The 20,519-nt window shown below is 44.3% G+C and overlaps 1 protein-coding gene across 5 annotated transcripts in view; it reads left to right on the top strand.

Annotated features, from left to right (window-relative positions):
* Positions 1–20,519, top strand: part of TRAK1 (trafficking kinesin protein 1) — a 118,505-nt gene that overhangs the window by 67,581 nt on the left and 30,405 nt on the right. For 3 of the 5 annotated variants that reach the window (XM_054160895.1, XM_009898357.2, XM_009898358.2), the window contains exons 1-3: positions 436–677; positions 16,210–16,286; positions 19,857–19,973. In XM_054160895.1, the coding sequence (XP_054016870.1) occupies positions 614–677; positions 16,210–16,286; positions 19,857–19,973 (258 nt within the window). In that variant the 5' untranslated portion in view covers positions 436–613. Of the gene's footprint in view, positions 1–435; positions 678–16,209; positions 16,287–19,856; positions 19,974–20,519 lie in introns of those variants that run through there. The other 2 variants (XM_054160894.1, XM_054160893.1) reach the window with 1 other exon arrangement.

Genomic DNA, 20,519 nt, shown 5'->3' with positions numbered 1-20,519 from the left:
GTCCCCAGGGAATTCTGATGGCATGATGCTGCTGTCCCGTGAGCAGTTGGCTCCTCCTGAGCAGGGGTTTTTGTTTCCACCATGGAGGAGTACTTCAGCCTGTGAAGCTAGAAGCAGCAAAAGGCATTTTCTTCATCTCTGCATCGCTTTTGGAGCCAGCTCGTCGCCATGGCAACACGCTAGCCTGAAAGAGCTGAGGAGAGCAGGGAGGGAAGGAGCGAGCTGGGAACAGCCAGGAAGGCGGTGGTGTGTGTCCCCCACGTCAGCGCATCAGCCTTGCCATAGGATGGTTCTGTGACACCCAGCCAAGGCTCCTGGGCAGAGCTGCTTCAGGAGAGGAGCCGCCCGGGCATCTGCTGCTGTGTGCTGCAGCCTTTTGCCATTTTTTTTTTTTTTTAAATTTAAATTGTGTTTTTTTTTTTTTTTTTTTTTCCCCACATACACCCTCCTTTTATTTCAGTTGCAGCCTCCCTGAAGATGTGCAGCTCCTTTCCAGCTTGCTGTGAGCTGCCCTGTGCTGTGGTATGTGGCAGAGGCAGGCAGGCATGGCTGCATTTCACTTGACCTTAGCGGCGAACTGAAAGCTCGTCGATGTTGCTGAAGGATACTGACTATGCAGAAATTCATTGAAGCAGATTATTATGAACTGGACTGGTATTATGAAGAATGCACAGATGGTAAATACTTCTTTCTAACCTCTTGTTGCAGAATTTGGAGCTTGTAAGACTGGAGCCTTGCTATTCGATGGGGTTTAGAAGTGAAATAGCTTGGGAAAGGCAGCAGCCTGCTGTGGCGGAGACATCTGCATCTCTGTTGCATCTCTTCTGAATGTGCTACAGGAGCCTGCTGCTTGGCTTTCTCTTTTGCAAAGGGAGTGGCAGAGGGGCATATGTGTGATATGAGCAGGCTTTGGGTAGGAGAAGAAAGCCTTGAAATGCCAACTGTGTATAATAAGGAAGCTGAATGTGAATAGACTTACTGTAAGGATTCATGTTAGTTTGAGTTTTAAATCTGATTTTTCTGCAGCAGCCAGATACTGTGATATGTGTCTGTTTAGACAGGATAGGTTTCCTCACTGGTTAGTTAGGTGTCTGTGAAGGGCATTTAAAACTAGCTTGTTAAAAGTGAGCAGGTTAACTTTTTGAACTGAAAAAATTGCAAACTGGTGAGCACAATCTTCTGGGCCTTTAGCCTTTATTTTTAATGTTTGCTTGGGTGATTATTTCTCCATCAGAGCACTGAATTTTTTTCATCAGTCTTCTGATGGAAGGCATGGCTAGGAATGGCTAAAACTATACTCTGCACAGAATGGAAAAATCAAGATTCCTCATTGGTGGCACTCAGTGGTAACCTCTAAAAGAAAAAGCAGCCTTTGGGAAAGCAGTAGCTGTCTGTGGATTTTATACTGCTTGGAGGGCTTGTCTTAAATAAAGCAAGCTGAAGATCCCAGTGAAGCAAGGAACAGAAAGGAGTGAAGAATGTAGGCCCAGGGGATGTTGTTTGTATGCAGTACACAATGATATTTCACAGTGCTTTGCTAACAGCAGCAGAGGGGATATGAAGAATAAAGATGTGTGACAGAATGTAGATGTTCTTTTGTGGCCGTGGCATGGGGCTGCATTTATTTCTCTGCAGTAGCTTTTGGAACCCAATGTAAGTTCAGAGGGACGTTGAACTTCTCCTGTGTCCAACTGGCTATTGCTGTCCAGGTGTTCAAAGAGCAAAGGTGCATGTTTATTTGAAAGTCCTGGCCACTTGAAGTTGGATTGGATCCATTATGTAACCTTTATCCTCCAGGTTTAACCCTAGTAAATGCTGTAGCATCCGATTAGCCTGTGTGATGTAACCGGCCGAGCTGGCCTGGTTTTAGAAGCTGAAGAGCAGTTGTACTGCCATGAAAAGCTGTGGCTGATTTTTCCTTCCAGGTTAAATGCAGTTAGTTTTCTTTTTATTGTGCTTTATTATTGGTCCTTTGTCTGTCTGGTCATGCAAAGTGTGGCATGCCTGAATGTCTGAGCCAAGAGCTGCTCTGCCTGTCAGTTTGGTGTTAAGGTGTGCACCACGCTGGAGAAACTATGGGAGTTCCATGGTGAGGGAATAAACAACAGGTGTTGGGCAAGCATTTAAATGCCTAATGGGATCAGGGCCTTGGGAGCACTGAGGTGGTTGGTCTGATTCTGTCTGGGCTTGCTGAGCCCCAGTCCATTTTCCATGAGCTGAGATCTACAGAGCATCAGCGAACATGTGAACTGGCTGACTGCTTGGAGTCTTTGGGAAGTTTTCCCCTAGGAGAAAGCAGGACTTAATATCTAATAGGGAAGAATCTCTCCAGCAGGTAAGGCATAATGCTTTTTAAAAGTATTGTTTAGTTTCTAAATAAAAACATTGCTTTTTGCATGATGGGAGGGTGGTGCTGTCAGTTATCTCAGCCTCATGGGTCAGTGTTAGTCTCAGGGTTTTATGGAACCTAATGGGGTTTAGTTTGCTTTTGCTTTTCCCCATTTGAAGGGTGTGAGAGAAGGATTTGGGAGAATAGTTGTTGGCCTTCAATGACGACTTTAAAATAGCAATGGCATTTTCTGTCAATGGAGAAAGGTATTTTAATGGGGGGGGGAGAAAGGCATCTTTAGAGTAAAAAATGGGCCTTTTGCAAGAACCCTGGAGCAGATGGCATGTGGTAGGAGATGCCTGGCTCTTGATTGATGGCTGATTTGTCTGCCTCTTATTTGCCAGTCCCAGAGCCATTTGCCTGAGATGCTTTTTATGTTCAGTCGAGAGCGATAGGTAGTTGCAGCTCAGCTGACCTGTTTTGAATATCTATTTTAGGGCAAGAGGAAGCAGAGAGCTCTATATGGAGTCCCTGAGGCTCAGATACATGCATGCATTCAACTGTGAATCCCACCCACTTCATCCTTTTTGGTAAAACTAACGTTGCAGGACACTTGGGAGTATGTTCTCTGCTAGAGAACCTCACAAGATGCTATGCTACAGAATATTTTTTTATGATGAAATGGTTCAGACATTCTTTGTCAGAGCCACTGGGATGTGGATTTCATTTTATAGATGTGACTTCCTTTTCTTTTTTTCCTTACAATTATTTTAGCAGCATATGGGTTGCTCTTCTTCAGAGGGAAAAAAAACCTCTAAAATCACAGTGGAATGTAAGATGTTAATGCTATTGCTTAACAGTGAGAGTCACTTATAGAATGGCTTAGGTTGGGAGGGACCTCAGAGCTCATCTACTCCTCTCCCCACCATGGGCAGGGACACCTCTCAACTAGACTCAGCTGCTCAAGGCCTCATCCAACCTGGCCTTCAACACACCCAGGGAGGAGGCAGCCACAACCTCCCGGGGCAGCCTATTCCAGAGTCTCACCACCCTCCTTCTTAGGAAGTTCTTAGGAAGAACTTCTTCCTAAGCTCCAGTCTGACCGTGCTCTCCCTCAGCTTCAAACCATTCCCCCCTGTCCTGTCTCTAGACACCCTCATGAAAAGTCCCTCTGCAGCCTTCCTGTAGGATCCCCTTCAAGTATTGGAAGGCAGCTCTAAAGTCTCCCTGAAATCTTCTCTTCTCTAGGCTAAACACCTCCAGCTCCCTCACAGCAGAGTCAAGGGGCAGAATCCCCTCTCTTGCCCTGCTGGCCACAATGCTCTTGAGGCAGCTCAGCACACAATTTGCCTTCTGTGCTGCTAGAGGCACTGCCAGTTCATGGTGAGCTTCTCACCAGTCACCCCTGAGTTTCTTTCTGCAGAGCTGCTCTCAACCCACTCTGCCCCAGCCTGTTCCCTCAGATTTAGTGAATTTATGGACCAGAATAGTAACGGTGTCCTCAACTTGCATGTGGTGGCAATAATGTTTTGGGGTTTCTTTTTAATCTCTTGCAGAGCAAGTGAACAAACGCTCAAAAGATCTTCACAAAATCTTGGTAGTGCTGGAATAATTAATTAATCTCTTTATGCAAGGCCCTCTACAGAGTTTATTTTTAGTAGGATTGGATGAAATGAGGCAATAAAATGTCAGACTCTCTTTGAATCACCGGTGTCAACTAACATTACAGCAGATTTAAACTTCTATAAATACACTGTGCTTTTTTAGATACATTTTTCAGCTGTAGTATTTTGTAATAAGTCACAGTTGTCACCTTACTTGGCATTAGCAAAATGCAGTGTGGAGGTGGAATGGGCAGAGAGCTGGGTGTGCACTTGAGCAGGAACATGGTTTGTCATGGCAGACTTGAGACTGACAGAGCCAGTGGTAAAAAAGGAAGAGGTGAAATATTTCCAGCCATAGAATGGCTCAGGCTGCAAGGGACCTCAGAGATCATCCACTCCAACCTCCCCACCATGGGCAAGGACACCTCTCAACTAGACTCAGCTGCTCAAGGCCTCATCCAACCTGGCCTTCAACATCCCCATGGAGAAGGCATCCACAACCTCCCGTGGCAATCTATTCTAGTGTCTTGCCACCCTTCTACTGAAGAACTTCTTCCTAAGCTCCAGTCTGACCCTGCTCTCCCTCAGATTCAAACCATTCCTGTCCTTGTCTTGTCTCTAAGACACCCTCATGAAAACTCCGTCTGCAGCCTTCCTGTAGGATTCCTTTAGCTATTAGAAGGCAGCTCTGTGGTCCCCCTGGAGTCTTCTCCAGGCTGAACAACCCCAGCTCCCACAGCCTATCCTCCTAGCAGAGGTGTTGCAGCCCTTGGACCATCTTCACAGCCTTCCTCTGGACTTGCTCCAACAGCTCTGCATTGTTCTTATGCTGGGGACACCAGAACTGTACACAGTATTCTAGGTGGGGTATATTTTTGTGTACCTTTATCATGAAAGATAACAGTCTAAAGGTCTAGGTTCACCTGGGTGGTTTTTTAGAGGAAAACCAAATAATTTCTTTTTAAAAATGCACACAACAAAACTTGTGTGAAAACAATAATGCAAACCCTCTCACAAACTGCCAAGCAACTGAACACACAGCTAAGCAGGTACCCACAGAAATGTGTATGGATAGCTTTGTCCCCCTGCCCCTTTTATGGGCAGCCAGCAGTTTTCATCCTCACAGTGAGCAGCGCTTTCTGGAGAAATCCAGGTTGACTTTGGGTCCAATGACCTTTGTGGTGATTTCTTCCATTACTTGCTTATATCTAGCTAAAGAACTCCCTGCTAATGCCTGGGGGTTCATTGCCTACAGTTCCAGATGACGTTGCACTTGTGCAGTTGGCTGTTCCCCCCTCCTTTTTCTGGCCATGAGTTCAGCAGTTCTTGTGGGGAGAATCCTCTCTTTTTCCAATTTTACCCTGCTGGCCGCAGCCTGCCAAAGCCTCTAACCCCCTTTTTTTTTTGTTTGCCTGAGCAATTCACTCTCCTCATCATTCTGGCATCCCTTATACTCTTCTCTGTAACTGTCAACCTCTACCTGGATTTTCTTCTTCACATTGAAATGTTTTCATTGCTTGTTCTGTTTGCAGTTGCTGCTTGAAGCTTCTCTCCTCTGTTCTCTTTTCCACCCCACTGGGATGTTTATCAGCAAGCTCACCAACTTTCTTTTTAGCTGAACAGTAATTATCAGTGTTAATGCTTATTCTCCTTCATTTCTCAACCACTTAAAGCATGAAAACGTGTCCTTGCCTATCTTATATGAGTGTCCCTTTACCGATGTGAGGCTCTGTGCTGGTTCTTTTTCTTCTTCTGTTTGTTCTTTTTTTTTCCCCCTATATTTTTTTCAGTCCTTTACCTAGAATCATAGAATGTTTTGGTTTGAAAGAGACCTTGAAAGGTCTAATATTTCATATTCTCTATTGTAGCTCTTCTAGAGTTCTTGGTTGTCCCAAGCTGTGAGCTGTGTAAGCTCACATCTGCCAGTTCTGTGGGTGGCACAGTCAACCCTTTTACTTAAAATGTGTTTTCTTTGATGACTCCTCCCTTACAGTAGGAGCTTGGCTGATGGTTGTACATTTGTGATGAGTCATTGTCTCCCTAAAACATTACTCCCTTTTGTCTCCATCCCTGTGGACAGAGTAGCCCTGGTGTTACTCTGGGTTTTGGTGGTTGCTGTCTGTGCTGTGAGCCTCTAACCATTGCCTGTAGCATGCACTCTTTGAAGCAGCCCTTGCTCTGTAGGTATGCAGCTGGAAGTCTCATTCAGGTTTTTCTTTTGCTCCTATTCCTTTTTCTGATTACTGCATAAATGGGGCTGAACCTTGCTTGTATTCATGTAGTCATTGATAACATTTTCCTAGTGCTTTTACTTTTTCAATTATTTTTTCTTTTTGCTTTATTTCTCCATTGATTCTCTCTCTTTTTTTTTTAATGTGGTCAGACCTAAGCTGCTGCTTCTTGCATGCTGACTTTGTGCTCATAGTTCAGTATTTTTCCTCAGTGTTCTGCTCAACTGCTGAATATCCAGAGAAGAGTTTTCCTTCTTCATCCCATATTCCCTTTTCCAAAAGTAATTTAAAGACCTCTGGTTGATTGACAGAAGATGATTTAGGTAGGATTTTGAAAGAGTGGGAAACATGCACAACCTGTTAAAATATGAAGCAGCTAACTTTGCCTGACCCTACATCTTTATAAAAAGTGCATGTTCAGTGAGCAATTTATACCCCTGCCCTGAAAAGTCCATCCCCAAACACCCACATTTCTTCATCAATGTATTTTAAACCCAGGTGCTTCTGTTTCAGCTGCTGGTTTTGGAACTCGTTTGCTTGCAGAGAATCTTTGTTCTGAACGCAGCACTGTTATTAGTTAAATGTGGTAAAAATCACCATGGTTAATTGTGCACATGTCTAGATAGTTTTATTGATAAGGGAAAGTTAAAAATTATTTGAATGCATTTGAATTCCTTGGAAATAGTGAGTCAGGATATGAGGGTTTGTTTGTATTGTGTCCAGCCTCACCCTCTGCAAACCAGCTCCCATTTTGTGTTTCCTGATGGCAGAGCTGCTGACCACAGTCTGCACCTTGGATTGCATGAGGGATGTGCAGCTGTGGGCTTCCAGCCTTGCAGCTCCCTCAGCAAGCTTCCTGAAAAGACTTCAGTGTCTTTAGCCACTAATTCAGAGCAGTGATTGCAGCAAATATGGCAAACTTGCTTTGCAGTGGCAACCCATGAAACCAAATGTTGAGTGAGTCTCTGATGAAGTGTTTACAGGAAATAAAAATCTCTTGAATCTTTCTTGATTAGAAGATATCTTTTTCAGAACTGGAGACAATTCAGCTTCCCCCCAGCTGCTTATTGTCTGGAATGTGCTGGAAGCCTGTCTATTAAATTCTCCTGCAGTATGCAGAATGCCACTAAAAAGGAGTTGATAATGGGAGGGTGGGGTACACATTCCTTCTCCACCCATTTTGAATTTGCATCAGCATTTATCATGTGTTGATATCAAAAGAGGCCTTGCACCTTGTTCCTTTCAGCTTTTGAAAGTCAAAGTTCATCTTTGCAGCCTGACTTGGCACGAGTCTGTTCAGAAGTCCGCTTGTGGCAGCATTCATTTGCTCCCCTTTTGCTGTTGTATCTTGGGCAGAGCTGTTGGCAGTTGCCCACTGCCTTCCTCTCCTTTGCAAACTATGCAAATGCTTCTTGCATTCTTTTAAGATGACTTAGTCATTTTTACCCTCTACATATCTATTCTGTAGCTATTACTAAAATGTGGTGAATTTTCACTGGATTGCAAGTAGGTATTTAAGACTCTTGCTGTCTGATCATGGAATGGCTCAGGCCGGAAGGGACCTCAGAGATCATCTCCTCCAACCTCCCCACCATGGGCAGGGACATCTCTCAATTAGACTCAGCTGCTCACGGCCTCATCCAACCTGGCCTTCAACACCCCCAGGGAGGAGGCAGCCACAATCTCCCTGGGCAGCCTATTCCAGAGTCTCATCATCCTTATACTGAAGAACTTCTTCCTAAGCTCCAGTCTAACCCTGCTCTCCCTCAGCTTCAACCCTTTCCCCCTTGTTCTATCTCTAAACATACTTATGGAAAGTCCCTCTGCAGCCTTCCTGTGCTGGGAGGCAGCTCTGAGGTCCCTCTTAGAGTCTTCTCCAGGCTGAACAACTCTTTTATAAAGAGTTTTGATTAAGTGTTACAGGAGGGAAATGTAGATTCAGAAAAGCTTGAAGGAATCAGAAACCCAAAGTAATCCTTTTTACATTGTTATTAAAATGTCATCCTTCCCATCCCCTACTTGCACAGCACTGGAGAAATGGTTCCTATGGGACTGTTATGCTCTGCTGGCATGTGGCATTTGCCTGCCAAAGGGCACCTGTTTGCCATTGAAAGTAAGGGAGGCAACTTAACAAACATGAAATATCCACAGCAGCAAAAAGCTGCATTAAGAAGGTTAACCTGCCCTGTGTGCCTAGTCAAGTTTGGCAAACACAGCCTCCGGGAAATGGGGAGATCTGAGCATGAGGAGTGTTGATGTTGTTAAACAGGGAGGAGATACATACACCCTTGAAAAGGCCCATATGTGGGCAGGAGGGATTTCATTCCCCACAGCAGGCAAGAGTAAAGATGACTGGAAACCATGGTATTTGACAGCTGATGTTACAGGCTTCCAACAAGCACCATCCTTTTATAAAAGCAATGAGAAAGCTGCCTTCCCCTCAGGCTGATTGTTCAGGCAGTGGTGGATGCTGCAGTCAGACTGTGCTGTACAGCTCCCAGATTCTCCTTGCTGGGTGGGACTGGCCTGTGCATGTGGACAGGCTTAGGCCAGGCACTGCTTCTCTGAAATCTGTTCCTTGCAGCATTGGGCAAGCCAGAGGTGATTCAGTCTGTGAAGGTGTACACCCTTCACTGGGTGTGACAGTGGCAGGCTGGGTTGGACTGCCACCAGCGGTGGCGGAGACTCTTGTGGGAAGCTACCACTTCACTTGGAGGAGCAGGGGCATAGGAAAGAGAATGTTGTTCATATGAGGGGTTGTGGGGAGGGGGCTTTTGAGCCTTTGGAGTATGAAATACGCTGATGGAGCTGTTGAGCAAAAGCTGGTTACCCTCAGAGCTGGTATAAGAAGTAACATAAATCTTCTAGTAATTATTAGACAGATGGTCTCTTCCCTCCTCCACCCCATCTGTACAACACAATGCTAGTCTGATAAGGACAAATACTCAGTTGCTCAGGAGTTCCCCAGCTGAGTATGTGAGTGAGGAAAGATGGTATCCTGCTCTGTGGAGACCCTGCTTTGCTCTCCCCTTAAATACAACTTCCCTTCTCCTGTGAGACTAAGGCATCGTTTTGTGTCTGTCTGGGATAACTTGGGCAATGGCAGTAAACGAAGAAGAAAGCTTCAGTTATGAGTATGAGAATGAAAATAAAAGAGACCTCAGGTTCATCAGGCAGAGCCTGGATATCTGGCAAGAAGGTACTTCTCATCTTTTCATTTTAAACTTCTGTTGTAATAGTACATGGCAACAAATAGGTGATTTGAGTGATGTTTGTGCATTAAATCTTCTGCATTCTAAGTATTTTTTTATTATTATGTAGCCAGTACATCTGGATTTAGTACTAAGAAATTACTCAGGTGAATACCTTTCAGAAAAGGTAAAATACATTTTTCATACCTTACAAAAACAGAATGCAGGCTGTCCAGGGCTCTGGAATTTTAAAACATGAAAGCAGAGAACATGGAGACTGGTGATTCTGAAAAGCTTTGGGAGAGCAAATCCTTCCCAAAGAGCTGGGATAGGAGCGGATCCCATGTTTAAAGACTTGGCTTGTAATAGAGGCTTTTACTTTAAGAGTTTTGGAAGGCTTACAGTCCAGATCCTGATTTAAGTCTTGCACCCATTTATGTTAGCTCAAGGACTGTATTACAGACATTTCTTGACAAGAAATAGATGGAGGGGAATGGCAAGACAATAATTCAATGGGGTAGGAATGATAACGCCTGCGAAAGACAGTTCTGCTTTCAACAGAAGAGCTCTGCTGAGCTGTGCCAGTAAATGCATTAATGTTAATGTGTACAGGGTGAGTTCTCTGCAGGTGCTTTTCCTGATTTCTTCAGTTTCACTCTGTGGCTGTGTTTATGCTGATAGAAGGAACAAGTGTGTGGTGTTCTTGCTGAAATTCCCTGAGCTTGCTTCTTCATACATCACAAGGAAAGTGGATGCAGTTCCTGCCCTTAGAGGAACTACACTGAAATGGCTGCCTACCTGAGTGTTCAGCTATTTCTTTCTTTAGGAAAGAAGTATCAGCAAAGTTGGTTTTGGTGGTTTTTTTCCCCAATGCTGAGATGAAGTAATAACAGAGGGTCGAGTGTGAGGGTCTAGTGTTGAGTTTACTGAGCTATTTCAATACTGCATGAGAGAAATGACAGTAAACAAAACACCCTTCAACCACAGGTTAAATGGCAAGATAAAATCTCTTCCTGTAGAAGAATCAGTAATTGCACCTTTATATTAAAGGATTAATTTGCAAGCTACACCTTGGAAATCACAGCCAGCTAGGCTGTAACATTGTGGGGAAAACCCAATAACTAAAGAAAAAATGCAGATTGGCATTGTGTGCTGAACTCCTAGTGGTTATTTTTCACTGTGCTGAAGCGCCCTTGCTGACGGAGAGTGCATCACTCACAGCATTCTCTCCTGCCAGACTCCTCCATGAAGCCCACCCACAGTGTGATGTGAGACTGAGGAAGCAGCTGACATACTGTAACTGCTCTTTATTCCTCCAGCCAGGGTCACATCCACCCACAGAGCTCCCTGTCTGCCATGGTGGGGATCTGGCCTGCTGCTGGGCTTGGGGAGCAGTGGGGGAGGCTGGAGGAACTACTGTTAGAGTGCCTTGGAAATACATTTTTCAAGCTCCAGTGACAAAAGTCTCTTACAATGTTTAAGCTCTTCAGATGAACACATTCTCTTAGGGTTGTCTTAGACTTGACAGGCAGCAGCAGACCTGAAGCCTCTGCCCCACTTTAGCCAGGGCTGCCAAACACTCCTAAACACTTTAGTGGAGGAGAAGCTACCATGTTGAGCTGTAAAGGTGTCAAATCTTTCTAGTCTTTCTGTTACTGATCTTTCAATAACAAAGCTGGTGACATATTTTGGGTATAATTTTGCTGACTTTATTTGAAAGGCAATATCCATAATGCGGCCCAGTTTTGGAATTCCTCATGTGCTTGGCTCAAGTCACTGTAGTACTTCAGTAACCAGTGCCAGAGCATAACTGTGAGGGGCTCTAGAATGAAACTGTGATTTTTATTAAGTGCTTTATCCTTCAAGTGCAAAAATAGCCTTTCAGAAATTAAACCAACATGAGCTGAGGAGTCCCAGTCTCCCAGGACCTCCAGTTGCTGATGTTTGCCAAGTTGTAGCTGGCAGTGAGGAGCACAGCTGGTCAGCCAGTATTGGTGTACTCCGTACATCTGAACATGCAACTTCTAGGATGTGACTTTGCCTTTGTATCTCAGAGCTTGGGAGAGCTCTAAGCAGGGGGGAGGTGGACATTCTTTGTGAGGCAGGGCTTCTCCTGACATAGCAAGAATTCTGTAGACTTTGCCATAGGCTTTGGATAGGAAACTCATAGGAAACAAAGCAATGTCCTCTGCTGCCACCTTGCCAATAAGGAGGATCAGTGTTAAAATTACCGAAGTTCTGTTATCCATGGACAGCATTCCCTTATCCTGCTGTAGTTTCTGAGGAAATAAATGTTGGTAGCAGGGAAATGCCCATGCACAAAGGTCTTCCCTCTTAGTCCCTATAATTATGCAGGTCAGTATTATTTGACTCCAAAAGAAAACTTTACCATAACATCTTACCCCTGTCTGTTTCCCAGTAGCTGAAAATAGATGGGAAGAGCAGCAGCAGGAGTTGGGGTTTTCATCCATGACCATTCTCTTTTTGTTCTTTAGCTCGTTCCTGATTATAGGGGTGGGTGAGAGGAGGGAAACAAGGAGCAGGGGCTGAGGACAGCTGTGACTGTTGGTTTCTGTGGTGGTGTTCGGGTGTGTGTGTTTGTTTTCTTTCACCTGGGTCCTCTGTTTGGTGAGGGGTGGCTCACTGAAGCAGCACTCAGTGGGGTTCTTCCTCTGCTTCCCATCTATGGCTGTTTCCTGTTCCTGGAATCACACTTTTCCTCTAAGCAGCATGCTGAGTAGCTATGTGACTTTTGGGGAGCAGTCCAGGAGGGAACACACTTTCCCCCCTTCTTCCTGGGCATCTTCAGGTTGGGAGTCAGTGCTTTAGGCAATGCAGAGCTCAGAGCCTGAAAGAAGCTTCCAGTCAGGTGCTTCATTAAATAGATGGTGAAAAATAAGCAGAAATCTGGGTAGTGTAAATTTGTAAGCTTTAAGAGGGTGTGAGGATGATGCTGGGTACTTGGAGGCAGAGGGAAAACTTGATCTGTGCAATATTTATCCATTTGTCTGTTTGGCTCTTAAAAGAACCCAAATACTTGGAACTGCAGATATCTGCAGATATGCAGTTCCTGGTAGCATGTATTTAATCCTGTCATGAGTATAATGTAGGAAAGCTTTCTCTGTGTTTTGTTTCTGCAGCATTAGTTTCAAAGCAGTTACCAGAACACATTTTTTAACTCTTGTTTCTGGACTTCTGTGGTCCCTCTACGTTCTGTAAACTTAACTATTGTTCGTTCTTTCTTATATATTAGCCTCATGCATAAGCTGAGAGGTGCAAAGCATATTTGATTTGAATATTTGTTTGCATCTATGCACTTTAGACACCCTGCTTCCCGTCACCCTCAAGCAAAGCCATTTGCAAGTGAACAAAAAGAGGTCAGTAAATTGGCACTGTAGGTTTTGTATTACAGAGCATTGCCCTTCATTTGCTCTTGTTTTATCTTTACAGTAGTGGTACCAGGCTCTTGTACTCATCAGAAACTCCAGCAGGCTAGGAACCTACTATGCAGAATCCACTAGAGATGTGGAGCTTGTGTGTTTGCCTCTCCATGCCTCACTGATCAGAGCTGAGAAATCATTTTGAGAATAGTATGTGGTTTTCACTGGGAGATTATTCTTTAATGCTGAGGAAATAAAAGTCACTGTGCTAGTAATTGGCCAAATGTATCCTGTAGTCTGTGGAGACTGACTAACCATGTACTTGGACACTGCTTTGAGAGTTCTCTAATGCTGCTTTTGAATTGCTTTCTTTCTCCTTACTTTTCACCTTCACTTTCTCACAAGCCTTGATTTCTGAGAGATGGAAGGTAGTCCCTCTTTGAAAGTTTACTCTCCTTCACAAAAGAAAAATCTTCCTTTTAAGGTCATAGCTCTGTGCTGCTGCTGTGTTGTGTGTGGTGGTAGTTGACTAGAGGAGCCATTTTATTAGAGGCAGTTTCTTTCACTTGGACATTGAAGAAGACATATGAGGCTTTAAAGTCCTTCCACATTGGCAAAACAGTGTATGAAGCCTTCTGTTTAAACAGTGGCCAACAGAAGTTTCATAGATTGGCTCAGGTTGGAAGGGACCTCCAGAGCTCATCCACTCCAACCTCCTCACCATGGCCAGGGACACCTCTCAACTAGACTCAGCTGCTCAAGGCCTCACCCAACCTGCCCTTGAACACCGACAGGGAGGATGCAGCCATAACCTCCCTGGGCAGCCTATTCCAGAGTCTTGCCACCCTGCTACTGAAGAGCTGCTTCCTCAGATCCAGTCGGTGACCAGGTCAGTGCTGCTGTGGTTGTAATCAGGCTGTTGTGATCAGGCCATGCGTTGCCCTGCTGCGTTACAGATTAATCGGCAAGTTCTGAAGGAGCAGCCAGGTGAGCAGCCATGCGGATCAACCTTTTATCAGCCCTTCCCCAGCTGAGTGCCATTATTGTGTCTGGGAGCACCACCCTTGTATCAGCTTGGACCTTAGGAATGTTATACATTCACTCAAACTAGGTAGTTGTAATCAGTGAGGATGTTTAGTGCTAGGTACAGAGTTAAAAGGACCTGACCTGGTGTGCTGCTTGAACACAGCCTGAGCCTTGGCAGCTTGCTAATGACCATCTCACAGGATCACAGGATGTTAGGAGTTGGAAGGGACCTCCCAGGATCATTGAGTCCAAGCCCCCTGCCAGAGCAGGACCAGAGAATCTAGCACAGGTCACAGGAACACATCCAGATGGGGCTTGAAAGTCTCCAGAGAAGGAGACACTACAGCCTCACTGGACAGCCTGTTCCAGTGCTCTGTGACCCTCACAGTGAAGAAGTTCCTCCTCCTGTTGAGGTGGAACCTCCTGTGCTGGAGTTTCTATCCATTGCCCCTTGTCCTATCCCAGGGTGCAACTGAGCAGAGCCTGTCCCCTCCCTCTTGACCCCCAGCCCTCAGATATTGATAAATATTTATTAAATCCCCTCTCAGTCTTCTCCAGACAAGCAGCCCCAGGGCTCTCAACCTCTCCTCACAGGGTAGTGCTCCAGTCCCTCAATCAGGCAGGTAGCCCTCCTCTCAAGCATTATTTGATAGCAGTGAGGGAATGTTATAACCAAGGGAACTATTTAATGCACGGTTGTTTTGAACAACAACCTGCTGGCATCAGGGTTTCTGAGAGATGGTTTATGGCATGACATATGAACTTAATATAAAAAAGCAAGACAAAAGGTTGGGACAGGGGAAGGTTACTGTTTGGTTTTTTTCTGTGCATAGCCTCCTGGATGTGACATCATCTGTCTTTATGTGCAGGTTTTATGGAAAACTCCCTTTTAACCCCTTTGTTTGTTATAGTTGATGTTCTCTGCAGGTTACTTCACATTATTACTTTTTTTTTGCTGTGGAATGCTGGTTTTCAATACTACAGCTTGTAGTTTGCAGCTACACTGCATTGTGCAGTGGCACAGTTATTCCTTATGCTGCTGTGTCATGGTTGTCAAATCACAACCGTAAATGTAGTTTTTAGTGTTACCACTTTCAGACTTCATTATTTGAGTGTAATTATCTTTAGAGTGGCATCCTTTAGAGTTCCCTGGCACTGCTGATGGCACTAAATATTGTAAATGTTTTCAGGACCTGAGCCTCAGAAACAGGTTTTGAGAAATGAGAATACCTGTGGAGGTAGGTTGTGTATTTATAAATGGGGTAGTGTTGGTTCCTTGCAGTGACAAACTGTGATGTTACCATACTCAATACTCTTTGTCACTGAAATCTTATTGGGCCTTTATCTATCTCTCTATCTGTCCATCTCCCTCCGCTTTAATGGGTGTTAGGGCAACATCAGTTAATCCATCAGCCTGAGCTTTAACTGACATTGTTAAGGGTAAATCCCCAAAGGACAATTTGTGCTACAGCAGCCTGATAACCCGTGGTTCCATCTGATCAATGGAACTTCATTAGCAGTTCATGAACAGGAATAGGTGTGGTTGAAAAATAAGGAGGATATGCAGGTGGAGCTGAAAGAGCTATTGCTTCTTGTGGTTATTGGTGGATTTCTAGAAACTGTGCAGACTTCTAGCTAAGGCATTGTAGTGGTGGAGTCACCATCACTGGAGGTGTTTAGGAAGAGACTGGATGGGGGTGCTTGATGCCATGGTTTAGTTGATTAGATGGTGTTGGGTGACAGGTTGGACTTGATATCAAAGGTCTTTTCCAACCTGGTTAATTCTGTTCTGTTCTATTCTTAAAGGATCAGCTGTGGTGGTAGACTAAACTTTTGTGTACTTCCTGGTTCCTTTTCCATACCTCCTGGTTCCACCACAGTGATTAATCTTCTTATCCAGAGCAATACTGTGATCACTATGATGTGGTCTGGGTGGTATAGGAATCATTTCTTATTATTGTGTGCATCTTGTAATTACTTTGCTGTCTCATACCACAGAACCCAGCTGTTATCAACATATGACATAATACCTTTACCTTCATTAGTGTTCCTAGCAGTATTTGAGTTGCTTATTCATGGATTAACTCCACTGCATGTCATAGGATGCCTAGGTGACAGGATAGAGTCCTAATTACATGGCTAAGAATGCTTTCACTTTTTCCTTATTTTTTTTTAAATGAAGTTCTTCCACAGAGGAGAAAGTTTTAACTCTTTAGTGGTTTGTTCTGCCACTGACAAATGGAAATGTTTATTACAAAAGTGAAACACTTTTGAACACTCATTTGAACTGGGAGCTTTGATTCTTATTATTTTGAGATGGTGATTATCTTCTGATATACCTAACCTGAAGTTGGTGTAAAGACGAAATACAAACCACAGTTCTTAAAAGGATATTTTTGCCTAGCAGTATTGCCAACATGATTAATGTTTTCTTTTATTTCCTCACAGTTTTATGTGCTGAAAGAGTGGGCCAGATGACTAAAACATACAATGACATAGATGCTGTTACACGTCTTCTGGAAGAGGCAAGTATGGCATCTCTCTAAAGACCCAAACCCAGTATGAGAAAGGAGGACAGAAATTATATGGTACAGACTTGGTGGTGGACTGTCCTCCAGTGAGGAGGAATAAGTACTCTCCTTATCTCATTGCTAAATAGGCTTTCTAAGTAAAGATCATCTGTGTACCTCAGTCATATGAATCACAGTGTTAGGGGTTGGAAGGGACTCCAAAGATTGAGTCCAATCCCCCTGCCAGAGCAGGATTACCCAGAGCAAGTCACATAGGAGGCTTTTGAAAGTCTCTAGAGGAGACTCCACAATCTCTCTTGGGCAGCCTGTTCCAGTGCTTCATCATCCTCACCATACAGAGGTGTCTCCTCGTGTTGAGATGGAACTTCCTGTGCTCCAGCTTGCACCTGTTATTCCTTGTCCTGTCACTGAGCACCAGCAAAAAGACTCTGGCACCCTCATCCTGACACCCACCCCTCACCCCTGGAGTCATCTCTCATCTAGGGTGACAAACCCCAGCTCCCTCAGTTATCAGCTAATACTTGTGCTTTACTCAAAGGCTTGTCCTGGTGTAATCCAGTGACTTCTAGTAACAGCCTGTGAGCTGTTTGTATCTCATTTCCTTTATCTTGTTTGGCTGAGATTTCCTTGTGGTTGTTTCCATGACTACTTCTACTGATGATGCATCATTCTGCCAAACACTTTCCTCCCCTGAGTCATGTAGCCAAATGTTTATAGATCCAGCAATCAGACCTGTGGAAGGAACACTGGAAGGACTTGCTGAGCCAGTGTTTAGAACTTCTGGTGTGCTTTCCTGCCTGGGTGACAACAAATGCAAAGCAGGCAAATGGGATATACATGAACCTGTAATAAACCAAATGTTTTAAGTGAGCTTTTTTGGTTTACATTGCTATCATTTCTGGTTGGATCCCTTTTTTCCTAGGCAGGCATACACTTACAGCCAGTTTCTCTGCTCTCCAAATTATGGTTATCACAAGAGATTACATCCATTTGCAGGATTTAAGGTTAACTCCTGCTACATTCATGCACACAGATGAGAAAAATGCAACACAGAAGCAGCCCCTTGTCTGTCCTTCCTGTTGGCAAGCTTCAAATGATTGTAGCACAAAAGTTGGCAGGCTGAAATGTGCAGCATCTTGGGTGGAGAGATCAGGAAGGGAAGATCTCATCTGTGCACGTGTTTTGGAAGTCAGTGCCAGCTGCACTGAAACTAGACAAAGGGACTGACACCAGACCTAAGAACAGCAGCAGATTCCTGCACAAGCCTGTTTTCTCATCCCCTTCTAATAAGGGTGTGAATGTGCCTAGCTTCAGTAAGGGTTTTTTTGCATTGTTCTAATAAATCAGTTCCATATCTTTGTGAGTAAGAGGCCTGGCCCCAAACTAGTATTTGCAACTGAATTGCTAAAAATCTTGTGGGAAGTCTAGGGAGGTTCAGCAAAGAGCCTGAAGATAGGCTTACATTGCTCAAATTTCAGCCTAGAAACCTTGCTGCTGGGTAGCTCTTCCTCTGCAGAGTTGAAGCTGCAGCAATAAGTGGTTTTTCCACTTAATATTTATGAAGTGAGCCAAGTTACTGAGCAAGAAGTTGGCTTGATAAGCAGACATTTTTTGGGGGGATAACTTTGTGGGACCTATTGTTCTGAGAGATTGTACATGAGATTAATGGAAATATGCCATAGCTAGATAATGCCACTATCTTTCAATGCAAATAGAAGCCTGACCTTCAGAAAGCATTGGTGAAGTGCAGCTTGGAGGTACAGCAGCAATCAATAACCTCTCTTTTTATTCACTGATTATTGCATAACTTACTTTCACATTCATTGACTTCAGATCCATGTGACTGGTAGCTGTAGGTTTTGCAGGCTTTGTCATTGATGTCTGCATGACATAAAGAAGCCTTTAGTCATAAAATCTGGATGGCTGTCTGGGCAGTAAATAAGCCCCAAAGAGTATTTGCAGTGACAGGGAGAAAACTCTTCCCCAAATGGTGTTGAACTGAAGCCAAGTGAGGAATTAATTTTAGCACCATTTCCCCACTGTTTTAAAGATCTACTAGCTGAAGAAGAAAATGATGAACAGAGATGCTTAATGAATTGTGCAAAGTTTCATGCAGTTTATCATCCTCTGCCAGGTGGCTAACAACCCCACATCTCAGCTCTTCAGAAGTCACCAACAGGATAAGCCCCAGGTTTCTGTTGGCCTGTGTGGTGGACTGTCTACAAGGGTTATTTCCAATTCTGTGCTCATAGAAGAGAGGAAAGAAGGGGCCAAGCATGACATGAGAGTAGCCATTTCATGTAGATTTGGACATCTTCAAAAAGAAAGTAAAGGATTTGATTTTACATGAAAGCAGTAATGGATGTGTGTAGACAAAGAAGATAGGAGCTGAACATTTATCATGGTAGAGTCACTTCTGCTCCTGCACTGCTTACTGCCTTTTGTTTCAAGGTGGAGAAAGTGGAAACTGAAGAGTGCTTAGAGATACCTACATTCTTTGGTATTTTTACTGTGCCTCTGAACTCTTTAAAATGCAGCCTCTGAAGCTCTGATTGCATTCTGCAAATGGTGTAGCAAGGTCATGTAATTGTTTCCTTCAGTAGCTTCTCAAACAAAGCTGTAATAAAGCAGATCTGGTTTCACTTACGTAGTTTCGGTGTAGCCCTTGAGGCTGGGCTGTCATGGGTATATCTGGTTCAGTGGCTCTGTATGGCTCAGGCTTTTCTGAATAATGGGGGTGAAACATAGAATGGTTTGGATTGGAAGGGACCTCTAAAGGTCATCTAGTCCAGCACCCCTGCAGTCAGCAGGGACATTCTCCATTAGATCAGGCTGTCCTTGTCAATTGAATATTGAATATTTCCAGGGATGGGGCCTCAGCTACCTTCCTGGGCAAACTGTTGCAGTGTTCCACTACCTTCATGGTGCAGAACTTGTTTCAAACATCCAGTCTAAATCTGCTCTGTTCTTATTTCAAACCATTGCCCCTTGTCCTGTCACTGTAGGCCTTTGGAAACAATTCTTTTGCAGCCTTCTTGTAGCCCCCTTCAAGCCTGCAAGTACTGCAGGGATGCTATTAGGTTTCCCTGGAGCCTTCACTTCTGCAATCTGAACACCCCCAGCTCCCTCAAGCCGTCCTTGCAGCCAAGGTGCTCCAACCCCCTGATCATTTTCATGGCCCTCCTCTGGACCCCCTCCATCAGGTCCATGTCCTTCCTGTGTTGAGGGCTCCAGAGCTGGATGCAGTACTCCAGGTGAGGTCTCAACTGAGCAGCAGGGCAGAATTCCCTCTGTCCATCTGCTGGCCATGCTGCTTTTGATGCAGCCCAGACTGCCGTTGACCTTTTGGGTTGCAGGTGCACACTGTTGGCTCAGAAGCCAACATAAACAGGAATGGAAAAAAAAAATTAGCAAGAACCAACCAACCAAATCCTCAGAGAAAGAAAAAAGTGTTTTTATTGCTCAAGTACTTGTGACTGCCCTTTCATTCTAATTTTACTTTCCCTGAGATCCTTTGGTGGATAAAACACCTGCAAGAAGCTTTCTTTTGTTACTGCTTCACAGAAAGAACGGGACTTGGAATTAGCTGCTCGCATTGGCCAGTCACTGTTGAAGAAGAACAAGTCACTGACAGAGAGAAATGAGTTCCTGGAGGAGCAGGTAGACCACATCAGGGAAGAGGTGAGATTTTTTTTATGCCTGAGTGCTCTGTCTGCAACAATGGGGAGAGTTTTTTCCTTCTTAGTTCATAGTTAATTTGTCAGGTGTCCTGTCCCTAGCAGCATTTTTACAGCCTGTGCACTTTGAAAACTGTGATCAGAAAGGTGATCTGATCTGTTGGCTCAAATCAGGTGAGCTGAGAGGAAAAAAAAAAAAGCCCTTCAAGCCATTGTATTTTGCTCTGCTCAGATTGAATTTTCCTCTGAAACCTTTTGTTTTAAGCCACCATACTCACTACTTTCTTCTCCCTGTTTTGCCCTTGCTCCCCTGCTTTCTGCATGCTTCCCCTGTCCTGATTATCTCACCAGTCATTTCATCTCTCCTACCTCCCTTTGTGTGCAGCTGCTCTTCTTTTTGCCCTGAATCTTTCTCAGTCCTCACTTGTTTCTTCCTCACTAACTGATCCTTACTTGTTTTGTCCCAAATGAACCACAGGGGATTAAAAATGAAAAAAATTACTCCTAATAAAACTGCTCAGGGCTGTGAGGTGTTGATTGATATCTGAGT

This window comes from Dryobates pubescens, chromosome 4, assembly GCF_014839835.1.
Source record: "Dryobates pubescens isolate bDryPub1 chromosome 4, bDryPub1.pri, whole genome shotgun sequence".
NCBI lineage: Eukaryota > Metazoa > Chordata > Aves > Piciformes > Picidae > Dryobates > Dryobates pubescens.
The sequence above is the reverse complement of the archived record's forward strand: the minus strand, read 5'-3'. Positions and strand labels throughout refer to the sequence as shown.